Source organism: Macaca mulatta, chromosome 19 (assembly GCF_049350105.2).
Source record: "Macaca mulatta isolate MMU2019108-1 chromosome 19, T2T-MMU8v2.0, whole genome shotgun sequence".
NCBI lineage: Eukaryota > Metazoa > Chordata > Mammalia > Primates > Cercopithecidae > Macaca > Macaca mulatta.
The window spans coordinates 9,729,546-9,742,257 of NC_133424.1; the positions used below are offsets into that span (position 1 = coordinate 9,729,546).

A 12,712-nucleotide genomic window follows, 5' to 3' on the forward strand; every position below is an offset into this window, starting at 1 on the left:
GTTGGGAGGCTGGGGCAGGAGAATCGCTTGAACCTGGGAGGCGGAGGTTGCTGTGAGCTAAGATCATGCCACTGTACTCCAGCCTGGGTGACAGAGTGAGACTCCATTTCAAAAAAAAAACAGAGAGAAAAGAGCAAGGGACTGTTACTATCACCAATAGAATAAGAAACTGTTATTATCATCAAGAGTAAGAGAATGTTATCATCACCATTTTATAAATAATATGATTGAGGAACAGAGAGGCTGTGCGTCTTGCCCAGGGTCACACAGCTAGCAAATTGTAGAGCCGGTGTTCAAACCGAGGCACTTTGGGTCTATTATGCTATACTGCCTCTCAGCAAAAGCCCAAGTCGCTGTGGCTGCTGGGGGTGTGGGAGGCAAAGAAAGGACTGAATCGGGGTTGCTGTAGGTGCCATGAAGGGGGGTCTCACCTGAGCGAGGTCAGCCTGCAGCCAGCATAGAGGGAACCAATACTGCTGTTCTGGAACAAGGGCTCGAGCTGGGAAGGAATGAGAGAGAGATGAGGAGGAGGAGGGACCGAAACTTTGGAGGAGTGGGCATTGGCTGGGGGGCTCTCACCAGCTGCTGCAGGGCCCTCTCGGTGGCATTGAATATTTCAGAGCCCAGGCGCCCCATGTCCTTCGTGTACTGCAGGTTGGTGATGGTGAAGTTGACAGTCAAAGGCATCAACAAAGGCATGCCAGCTGCAGAAAGGGAGGGTAAGAAGAGACCAGTCCTAAGTCAGACCCTGGGCAGTGGGGCACGGGAGGAAAGCCTCCGAGGACACATTTTAACTCCAGCATCCAGCTGGGGTCCAGCCTGGGCCATCCTACTTGAAATACCTTATGTAGCAGTCACTGTCTGAGACCTTCCTATGTGGGGTGACCAGTGATTCCAGTTTGCTCGGGCTGTACGGGCTGAGACGGCCAGGCGCGGTGGCTCACGCCTGCAATCCCAGCACTTTGGGAGGCCAAGGGTGGATCATGAGGTCAAGAGATGGAGACCATCCTGGCCAACACGGTGAAACCCTGTCTGTACTGAAAATACAAAAATTAGCTGGGTGTGGTGGCACACACCTTGTAGTCCCAGCTACTCAGGAGGCTGAGGCAGGAGAATCCCTTGAACAGGGAGGCGGGGGTTGCAGTGAGCCAAGATTTCGCCACTGCACTCCAGCTTGGTGACAGAGTGGGATTCCGTCTCAAAAAAATAAAAAAAGAAAAGAAAAGAAAAGAAAAGTGAGACAGGGCTGGGTGCAGTGACTTATGCCTGTGATCCCAGCACTTTGAGTGGCCGAGGAGGGTGGATCACCTGAGGTCAGGAGTTCGAGAGCAGCCTACCCAACATAGTGAAACCCTGTCTCTACTAAAAATACAAAAAATTAGCCAGGCATGGTGGTGTGCACCTGTAGTCCCAGCTACTCAGGAGTCTGATGCAGGAGAATTGCTTGAACCCAGGAGACAGAGGTTCAGAGGTTGCAGTGAGCCAAGATTGCACCACTGCACTAGGGAAAATGGGGAATGGGAAATTATTCCTTCAGTCCTGTTTGGGGTGACAAAAAAAAAAGTTTTGAAAATAGATATTGGTGAGGGTTGCACAACAATGTGAATGTATTAGTGCTGCTGAATTGTACGTTTAAAATGTTTAGAATGGAAAATTTTATAGTATTTATATTTTACCACAATAAAAAAGTTATTCTTACTTGCTCTTGAGGTCACACTCTCAGAGACCAAGGTGGACATCCCAGGTGTGGTCAGAGGAGCAAAGGAGCTTCCAGCCAGTGTATTGAAGGTGGTTGTGGTCTTGGCCACAGTGGGACTGGAACCTGTGGCAGCTAAATTAGTGGTTTCAACCACCGTAGTTCTCAAGATAGTGGTTGGACTCACTCCTTCTCTATGACTGGGTTTAGGTGGTGTTGGCGTCTCTGATGGTATCAAGGTCATAGGGGTGCCTGTGACAGTCCCGGAAAATTCTGGGGGTCCAGCTGAAGTTACAGATGATGAGGTTTTTGTGTTCCAGGAGGTCACAGTTTGGGGCTTACCAGTTGTTATGGAGGCACTGGGAAGCCCAGAGACAGCAGGGGAAACAGTCAGAGTTAGAGTACCGGTGCTGGTCTCTACTGAAGAGCTGGTGGCTAGTGAGCCTGTAGTCTCTAATAAACCAAGGGAAAGAGTTGAAGTTGGAATCATTGTGCTGGTTTCTGTCCCTGGATGGGTGGAAAGTGAGGCTGTTTTTGCAGAAACACCAGGTGAAGCAGTTGGATTTAGATCAACTCTGCCAGTTCCAGTTACAAGTAGGGTGAAGAGAGAGGATGTTGTCTGAGTTGAGAGAGCTGTGCTAGTCTCTGTGCCAGGTCTAATGGAGAGTGAGGCTGTGGTCCCTGATACTTGAGGAAACACAGTTGAAGCAGGAAACGTTGTACTTGTCTCTGTGCTGGGATGGGTGATCAATAAGGCTGTGGTCTCTGGCATAACAGGAGAATGAGTCAAAGTTGGAATAGTTGTACTAGTTGCTGCCCCAGAACTAGTGATCTGTGAAGTCACCATCTCTGGTGCACCAGGGGAGATTGTTGTCAGCCCAGCTGAACTGAATTCTGTCCCAGGACTGGTGGCCATTAAAGGTGTGGCATCTGGTCTACTATGGGAAAAACTGGGGGTTGTTCTCAAAACAGGTGTGCTGATCTGTGCAGGATGAGTGACCCAGGAAGCTGTTGTACCTGGCTCACTAGAGGGAACAGTCCGAATTGGAACAGTGAAGCCAGTCTGTGTCCCAGGATGGGCAGCCAATGAGGCTGTGGTCTCTGGTTCACCAAGAGAAGGAGTCAAAGTTGGAATAGCTGTACTAGTGTCTGTTGCAGAACTAGTGACCTGTGACGTCACTACCTCTGGTATACTGGATGGGATGGTTGTAATTGAAACAGCTGACCTGGCGTCTACTCCAGGACTGGTGACCATTGAGGGTGTACTGTCTGATCCCCTATGGGAAAAGTTGGGAATTGTCCTAGAAACCTTTGTGCTGGTCTCTGCAGGATGAGTGAGCCATGTGGCTGTAGTCACTGGTTCATATGGGGTCTCACTCAATGTTGGGAAGGTTATACTGGTGTCTGTTCCAGAACTAGGGACCAGTGAGGTCACCAGATCTGACATATCAGGTGAGACAGTTGTCGTTGAAACAGCTGAACTGGCTTCTGGCCCAGGACTGGTGATGGCTACTGGGAGTGTGGTGTCTGACTCACTATGGGAAAACTTGGGGGTTGTCCTGGAAACCATTGTGTTGGTCTCTGCAGGATGAATGTGCTGTGTGGCTGTTGTCTCTGGTTCATATGGGGTCTCCGTCAGTGTTCGGAAAGTTGTAGTGCTGTCTGTCCCAGAACTAGTGACCAGTGAGGTCAGCATCTTTGATGCACCAGGGGAGACAGTCAGAGTTGGAATGGCTGAACTTGTGTGTGTCTCAGAATAGGTGATAAATGAGGTTGTGGTCTCTTGTTCATCAGGAGAAAGAGTCAGAGCTGGAATAGTTATACCGGTGTCTGTCCCAGAACTAGTGACCTGTGAGGTCACCATATCTGGTACATCAGATGAGGCAGTTATTGTTGGAAAAGCTGAACTGGCTTCTGCCCCGGGACTGGTGGCTATTGAGGGTGTGGTGTCTGTTTCACTATGAGAAAAATTAGGGGTTGTCCTGGGAACTGTTGTGCTGGTGACTGCAGGATGAGTAACCCATGAGGCTGTTGCCTCTGATTCATGTGGGGACTCAGGCACTGTTGGAAAAGTTGCACTGATGTCTGTCCCAGAGCTAGTGACCAGGGAAGTCAGCACACCTGGTATACCAGGTGAAATAGTTGTTGAAATGGCTGAGCTGGATTCTGCCTCAGGACTGGTGACTGTGGAAGGCATAGTGTCTGATTCACTATGGGAAAAGCTTGAGGTTGTCCTGGGAACAGTTGAGCTACTCTCTGCAGGATGGGTGACAAATGAGATTTTTGTAAATGGCTCCCCAGTGGAGACAGTCAAAGTTGGAACAACAGAGTTTGTTTCTGTCCCGAAATGAGTGATCCATGAGGCTGTGGTCTCTGGTTGACCTGAGACAACAGTTAGATTTGGAAATGCACTGGTCTCTGACCCAGAACTAGGGACCAGTGAAGTCACCAGCCCTTGTACAGTAGGGGAGACAGCTAAAGTTGGAATGGCTGAAATTGTCTTTGCCTCAGAATGGGTGACTAATGAAGTTGTGGTCTCTGGTTCACCAGAAGAAATAGTCAGAGTTGGAATAGTTGTACTGGCTACTGCACTAGAACTAGTGACCAGAGAGGTCACCACTCCTGGTACCTCAGGTAAAACAGTTGGAACAGTTGAGCTGGCTTCTGCCCTTTCTGTCCTATGACTGGTGGCCATTGAAGGTGTGGTCTCTGGTTCACCAGGAAAAAGAGTCAGAGTTGGAATAGTTGTACTGGTCACTGCCCTAGAACTAGTGACCAAAGGAGTCACCACTCCTGGTACCCCAGGTGAAACAGTTGGAACAGCTGAGCTGGCTTCTGCCTCATGACTGGTAGCCATTGAAGGTGTGGTCTCTGGTTCACCAGGAGAAAGAGTCAGAGTTGGAATAGTTGAACTAGTCACTGCTCTAGAACTAGTGACCAGAGAGGTCACCACTCCTGGTACCCCAGGTGAAACAGTTGGAACAGCTGAGCTGGCTTCTGCCTCATGACTGGTGGCTGTTGAAGGTGTGGTCTCTGGTTCACCAGGAGAAAGAGTCAGAGTTGGAATAGTTGTACTGGTCACTGCCATAGAACTAGTGACCAGAGAGGTCACCACTTCTGGTACCTCAGGTGAAACAGTTGGAGTTGGAACAGCAGAGCTGGCTTCTGCCCCTTCTGTCCTTTGACTGGTGGCCATTGAAGGTGTGGTCTCTGGTTCACCAGAAGGAAGAGTCGGAGTTGGAATAGTTGTACTGGTCACTGCCCTAGAACTAGTGACCAGAGAGGTCACCACTTCTGGTACCCTAGGTGAAACAGTTGGAACAGCTGAGCTGACTTCTGCCTCATGACTGGTGGCCATTGAAGGTGTGGTCTCTGGTTCACCAGGAGAAAGAGTCAGAACTGGAATAGTTGTACTGGTCACTGCCCTAGAACTAGTGACCAGAGAGGTCACCACTTCTGGTACCCCAGGTGAAACAGCTGGAACAGCTGAGCTGGCTTCTGCCTCATGACTGGTGGCCATTGAAGGTGTGGTCTCTGGTTCACCAGCAGAAAGAGTCAGAATTGGAGTAGTTGTACCTGTCACTGTCATAGAACTAGTGACCACAGGGGTTACCACTCCTGGTACTCCAGGTGAAACAGTTGGAATTGGGACAGCTGAACTGGATTGTGCCCCATGACTGGTGGCCATTGAAGGTATGGTGTCTGATTTACTATGAAAAAAAATGGAAGTTGTCCAGGGAACTGTTGGGCTGGTCTGTGCAGGATGCGTGACCAATGAATCTGTGGTAGCTGGTTCACCAGGGGAGCTTGTCAGAGCTGGATTAGTTGTACTTGTCTCTGCCGCCAAACTGGTGACCATTGAGGTCACCATCCGTGATACACCAGGCAAGATAGTTGAAGTTGGAATGGCCGAACTTGTCTGTGCTTCAGGATGGGTGACTAATGAGGCTGTGGTCTTTGGTTCACCAGAAGAAAGACTCAAAGTTGGAATAGTCATATTTCGGTCTGTTCCAGAACTAGTGACCTGTGAGGTCACCAGATCTGCTGCACCAGGTGAGACAGTCATAGTTGGAATCGCTGAACTGGTTTCTGCCCCAGGACTGGTGGCCACTGAAAGTGTGGCATCTGATTCATGATGGGAAAAATTGGGGATTGTTCTGGAAATGGTTGAGCCGGTCTCTGCAGGATGAGTGAGCCATGTGGTTCTTGTCTGTGTTTCATGTGGGGACTTAGTCAGTGTTGGGAATGTTGTACTAGCATCTGTCCCAGAAATAGTGACCAGTGGGGTCAGTGCATCTGGTTCACTAGGTAAGATATTTGCTGGAATGGCTGAGCTGACTTCTACCCCATGACTTGTGGCTGTGGAAGATACAGTGTGTGATTCACTGTGGAAAAAACTGGTGGTTGTCTTGGAAACAGTTGGGATGGTCTCTGCAGGATGGATAACCCATGAAGCTGTTGTATCTGGCTCACTAGAAGAAACATCTAGAGTTTGAATAGCTGGACTTGTCTCTGCCTCAGAACTAGGGACCAGTGAGGCTGTGGTCTCTGATTCTCTACTGAAAACAGATGGGGTGGTCCTGGGAAGAGCTGCGCTGGTTTCTGCTCCCAGGCTGGTAGCCAATGAGGATGTCATTTCTGGAACATCAGGGGAAACATATGGGGTTGTGATCGTCATTTCTGTGGTACTTGTGCTGGCCATTTGCACTGATGCATTGAGGGGAGTCAGTGTTCCCAAAGTAGAAGTATAGACACTGGTGGTCAAGATGGCTCTGGAAGTGGTCTTCGGAGCTGTGGTGGTGGTCTTCAGAGCTGTGGTGGTGGTCTCCATTCTTTTTGTCCCTCCCGTGTGTAGTCCTGTGAATTGGGGAATGGGCACACAATTTGAACAAAATGATTTCACTTACTGGTCTAGCAATAGCTTATTTATTCTCCATATGAGGAAAGGGAGAGAAATGTTTCTCAGTTACTAGGATGTGCCTGGGATGCTCCTGGAATGGGAAAAGAGACTGTGATTGGTATTCCCCTATCTTACCTTCGTCGGTAACTTGGTTGTATCTTCTATAACTCCTCTGTGAATTCTTGACCGCAGTAATCTATTCCCTCTTCCCATGTGTTTTCTGCACCGTCAGCCTCTGAGCCTTGCTCAAGCTCTTCTCTCTGCCTGAAGTGCCCACTTCTCATCAGATTCCTTAAGTTCTGCCATTCTTGTGTGCCAAGCCCACATCCACCTTTACAAATTCATGCCAGAACTCATCTTTGTTTCTCAATATTTCCTTATCACACTGTCTGAATCTGCATTGTGCCATCCTTCCCAGTCTCATTTGTAACAGCTATTCACGTCTGACTGTTTGGCATATGGTAAGGGCTCAACTAATATTTGTTGAATGGTTGAATGAATGAATATGTGGATGGATGTATACTTAAGTGGATCTCCTCTGACTTGAGAGAGATTAAGTATTGTGCATTGTGTGTTTGAGAGCTTGGGTTCTGGAATAAGATAGCCCTGCCTGGGATTCTGGCTCTTTCTCTAAAGAGAAGGATGGCTCTTTAAGTTAAAAAATATTGCTCGACCTCCACTTTTCCATCTATAAAGTGGGGATAAGTACAATGGCCATCTCAAAATGTTGGTACAAAGGCACCAAGCACAGTGCCTCCTGGGTCACAATAAGACATTACTACTATTACCATGACTATGACCTGCTATTGCTACTGTTATTACTATCACTTCTCCACCTACCATTACTGCTGTTATTGCTACTGCTACTACTACCTATTGCTATGGTTATTACTATGATTACTACTACTTACTACTACTGCTGCTACTACTATTGTTACTACTAGCATTATTCACTATTGCTACTGTTACTATTACCACTGCTACTACTACTACTGTTACTACTACCACCACTCTACCTACCATTACTGCTATTACTACTGTTACCACAACTATTACTACCTATCACTATGGTTATTACTATGGTTACTGCTACTTACTATTACTACTGCTGCTGCTATTACTATTGTTACTACTGCTATCACTTAATATTACTACTCTACCTACAGTAGAGTAACAGCAGTAATGGTAGTGCTCTACCTGCCATTACTGCTGTTATTACTATTGTTACTACTACTACTACTACATATTGCTATGGTTATTACTATGGTAATTACTATGGTTACTACTGTTACTACTATTGTTGCTACCACTATTACTTATGATTTCTACTGTCATGATTACCACTGCTACTACCTACTACTACTACTGTTACTACTCAACTCTACCTACCATTACTGCTATTATCACTACTATTAGTACTAGTATTACTGCTTATTGCTATGGTTATTACTACAGTTACTACTACTTACTAGTGTTATTGCTGCTATTGTTACTATCACTACTACTTACCATTACTACTGTCACTACTAATAATTCTACTACAAAATAAACATTTGCTAAATAGAATTCTCCACCAACCACACTAGACACTACCAGAGCTGGCCAAGGTGACTGGGATACCTCTGAAGAAGATTCCAGTAGCATTGATGAGACAGCAGCTGCTGACCAGGCTTTAGAAAATGGTTCCTATGGAAGAGGAAGAACTCCCTGGAGACTTCTCTATAAAGCCCACAAAGCCTACTGGAGTTTGGTAGAGAAAGGGGCTAAAATTAAGGGGATTTTGACTTTGATTGTGGAGCAATGTCCCTGTGTTGCTGGATATACTCTAAAAACAATACGTCTGAGAATGCACACTCTAAAGTGCTTCATGTGTATTTAACAATGATGGTGATAATGATGGTGATTATGTTGATGGGAAGGAGGAGGAGGAGCAATTGCAAAGCACTTGACATGCACTGTCTCTTTGATCCTCACAAGAACATTAAATGGCACATTTTGGCTGGGCACAGTGGCTCACGCCTGCAATCCCAGAACTTTGGGAGGATGAGGTGGGCAGATCACCTGAGGTCAGGAGTTCTAGACCAGCCTGGTCAACATGGTGAAACCCCATCTCTACTAAAAATACAAAAATTAGCTGGGTGCAGTGGCATGCATCTGTAATCCCAGCTACTCGGGAGGCTGAGGCAGAAGAATGGCTCGAACTCAGGAGATGGAGGTTGCAGGGAGCCGAGACTGCGCCTCTGCACTCTAGCTTGGGTGACAGAGCCAGACTCTCCTCAAAAAATAAAATAAAATAAAATAAAATGCACATTCTATAATTCTTGTCATTTTACAGGAGAGAAAGAGAAATCCAGAGACCACAATTTACCAAGGTCACACACAGCTATTGAGAGGGTGACAACTTGAACATCATTGTATCTAAATGCTAAACCCATATTATTAACCACTGCTTTATATTAATTCCCTAAAGCAACTTCCGGATCTTGTGGGGACCAGAATGGAAAGAGAATGAAGTGAGGTGAAAACGCCCATATAGTAAGATGGATCTTAGGACACATTCTCCAGTTCAGTGGTTCTCAACCAGGGGCAGTTTTGCTTCCAGGGGACACTTAACAATGTCTGGAGATATTTTTGGTTGTCACAACTGTGTGTGGACCAATGGTATGGCATCGAGAACAGAGGCCAGAGACGCTGGCAAACATCCTACAATGCACAGCACAGCTCCCCACCGCAAAGAAGTATCTGCCCCAAATGACAATAGTGTCAAGGTTGAGAAACCCAGATTTTAATTTATTTATGTATTTCAAGTTACTGCCTTTTAAAATGAAAATTTTATTTCAGACTTTATTCAAAACAGAAGAAGGAGGAATTACTAAATATTGTGACAAAGAAAACATGTAACAGTGATGTCATAAACCATCTTACATTTATATCATGTTTTTATTCCCCCCATTGTAGTTACATATTGTAATTTAGCTCTCCAGTGACGACAAACATAAACAATCCAGGAGCTCACCCATCTTCTTTATTTAAGTGAAAGTTAAAAAAAAGTACAGTTCTAAATTTTTCATCATGGGAGAGATATAATCCTAGGTATTTTTTTTTTAAGTTTCTCTTACAAGAGAGTTGTGTCTGTTTTTCAACCAGGGCATACATAAAGGCTGTTAATTTATACTTCTTTTTCCTGCATTTGCTAGAACTATTGTGATGTATTTTCAGATATTTTACATATATATATGTAATAGATATATATATAATTATACATATATATGTATTATTTATTTATTTATTTATTTAGTTATTTTTGAGACAGAGTCATGCTCTGTCACCCAGGCTGGAGTGCAGTGGCACTATCTCAGCTCACTGCAGCCTCTACCTCCTGGGTTCAAGTGATTATCTTGCCTCAGCCTCCCGAGTAGCTGTGATTACAGGTGTGTGCCACCATGCCCGGCTAATTTTTATATTTTCAGTAGAGATGGAGTTTCACCATGTTGGTCAGACTGGTCTCGAATTTTTTACCTCAGTTGATCCACCTGCCTCAGCCTCCCAAAGTGTTGGGATTAAGGTGTGAGCCACTGTGCCTGGCTCATAGTAAGTTTTTAATGAGCATTGAAAAAAATTAGTTAATAAGGACAAATTTGTTACATATGTATACTTGTGCCATGTTGGTGTGCTGCACCCATCAACTCATCATTTACATCAGGTATAACTCCTAATGCAATCCCTCCCCCCTCCCCCCTCCCCCCTCCCCATGATAAGCCCCTGTGTGTGATGTTCCCCTTCCTGAGTCCAAGTGATCTCATTGTTCAGTTCCCACCTATGAGTGAGAACATGCGGTGTTTGGTTTTCTGTTCTTGTGATAGTTTGCTAAGAATGATGGTTTCCAGCTGCATCCATGTCCCTACAAAGGACACAAACTCATCCTTTTTGATGGCTGCATAGTATTCCATGGTGTATATGTGCCACATTTTCTTAATCCAATCTGTCACTGATGGACATTTGGGTTGATTCCAAGTCTTTGCTATTGTGAATAGTGCTGCAATAAACATACGTGTGCATGTGTCTTTATAGCAGCATAATTTATAATCCTTTGGGTATATACCCAGTAATGGGATGGCTGGGTCATATGGTACATCTAGTTCTAGATCCTTGAGGAATCGCCATACTGTTTTCCATAATGGTTGAACTAGTTTACAATCCCACCAACAGTGTAAAAGTGTTCCTATTTCTCCACATCCTCTCCAGCACCTGTTGTTTCCTGACTTTTGAATGATCGCCATTCTAACTGGTGTGAGATGGTATCTCATTGTGGTTTTGATTTGTAACAAACCTGCACGTTATGCACATGTACCCTACAACTTAAAGTACAATAATAATAAATAAACTAAAAAAAAATAAAAATAATAAAAATAATAAAAATAAAAATAAAACATATAATCAACCTAAAAAAAAAATAATAAGGACAAATTTGTGAATATTTGATGTTGGACAAAGCTACTCAACATGCCATGAGAAGAAAGAGAAGTGGTAACATCTACCTGGTAACCATTAGACAAAGACCCAGTTCAGACAGGGAAACCTATGACAACCACACACAATTCTCTCTCTAAAGAATACAAGCATTTTGTCTCTCTAGAGGAGGAAATATGGTCACAAGTGGCATTATTGGGAGGCAAGCAAAGTTAAACTTACCTTTAGGACTGGCAGGCAATGTGGATGTCTGAGGACCTTTGACTGGTCTTATGGTACCTCTGTGTGCTGCTTCACTGGGTATTTTTGTGATGTGCTCCATAATGCCATCAGTTCCTGAAGATGAAGGTAGGGAGGAAAACTGGGGTAACTCATCTCATTCAGAAGAAGAGCACTGTCTAAATGAATCCACTTCATTGGCCACAAAAACTCCTCAAGTCCATTAACATGAACTGGAGCTGGGACTGTATGCCATAAGTGGCCACACCAGTCCATAGATCCATTCACCTACCTATAGATTTGTCCATCCTTCCCTTCATTCATCCCTAGATCTGATCATCTATTCTTCCATTTTTTCATCCTTTTATTCCTTCCTCCTACCACCCATTCTTCCTTTCGTCTTTCCTCCCTTTTTTCCTTTCTCTTGCTTTTTAAATTTTTAATTAAAAAGTTTGTACTTCAATAGCTTTGAGGGTACAAGTGGTTTTTGCTTCTATGGATGAATCATATAGTGGTGAAGTGTGAGATTTTAGTGCACCCTCCTTTCTTCTTTCCACCCATCTTTTCTTCAATCTTTACTTCATTTCATCCTTCCACCCTTCTTGCCTTCAACCTGTATCCCCTTCAATCCTGTCTTCCATCACCTTTCTTTCTTTTCATCCTTCCTTCTGTGCATCTATCCTTCCTCCTCTTCATCTTTCCTTCCTTTCATTCATCCATCTCTCCATTCTTCCTTTTATCCATCCAACTACACTTCTACCTTCTCACCATGCCATTCATCCCTTCCTTACTGAACACCCATGACTCAACTACTGAGTCACATAGTAACATGTGGGTCAACAGCCACCAATGTGTCTAAATTTAGTGTGAATTACAAAACTAATATGAAGAAGGAGAAGGAACAAATCATTCTCCTGGAGATATTGCTCAGTGAGGCAGAAACTCGAGTCGTTGGAGGGCCTCTTTGGATTTGTGTCCAGAACAAAAGTTAGTGCCAAGCTCAACCCTTTCAGAGGAATGGAATCCCCAAGAGGTTCCTTCCTTTATCTACTGACCTCTTGGAAGTAGTGTTTCCTCCTTCTAGGCTCTGGGTTCCTCCTACCTTCTTAGGTACTTTGTTCCCTCAATTTTCATTAACTTGCCTTTTCCTTTCACGTATCCCTTTTGTCTCTTGCTCAACTCAAAGGGAGAAACCCTCCCTTATATCTATGTAGTGTTTTAGCTGTTCTTCTAGTGCCCTATACCTCACTGATGCTCCCTTCATTAGAATCCCTGAGAACCCCCATGTTGCCAAAGCTCTTCTCACCTCATTTCAACTTGGCAATTCTGTGGTATTTAACAGAACTTAACATTTCTACTTCCTAAAACTCTCCCCTCCTATGGCTTTGGTGATGCCAGAACTTCTTGCTTTTTCTGTTACCTCTCTG

General features: G+C 44.9%; 1 protein-coding gene across 1 annotated transcript in view; it reads right to left on the bottom strand.

The window, feature by feature from the left end:
- The window catches only part of MUC16 (mucin 16, cell surface associated), a 221,390-nt gene that overhangs the window by 102,494 nt on the left and 106,184 nt on the right, over positions 1–12,712 (bottom strand). Inside the window, exons 10-14 of the mRNA XM_077979761.1 lie at positions 11,289–11,402; positions 4,998–6,553; positions 1,700–4,820; positions 580–704; positions 432–499 (exon numbers count right to left, since the gene is read on the bottom strand). Coding sequence (XP_077835887.1) covers positions 432–499; positions 580–704; positions 1,700–4,820; positions 4,998–6,553; positions 11,289–11,402 — 4,984 coding nt within the window. The remainder of the gene's footprint in view (positions 1–431; positions 500–579; positions 705–1,699; positions 4,821–4,997; positions 6,554–11,288; positions 11,403–12,712) is intronic.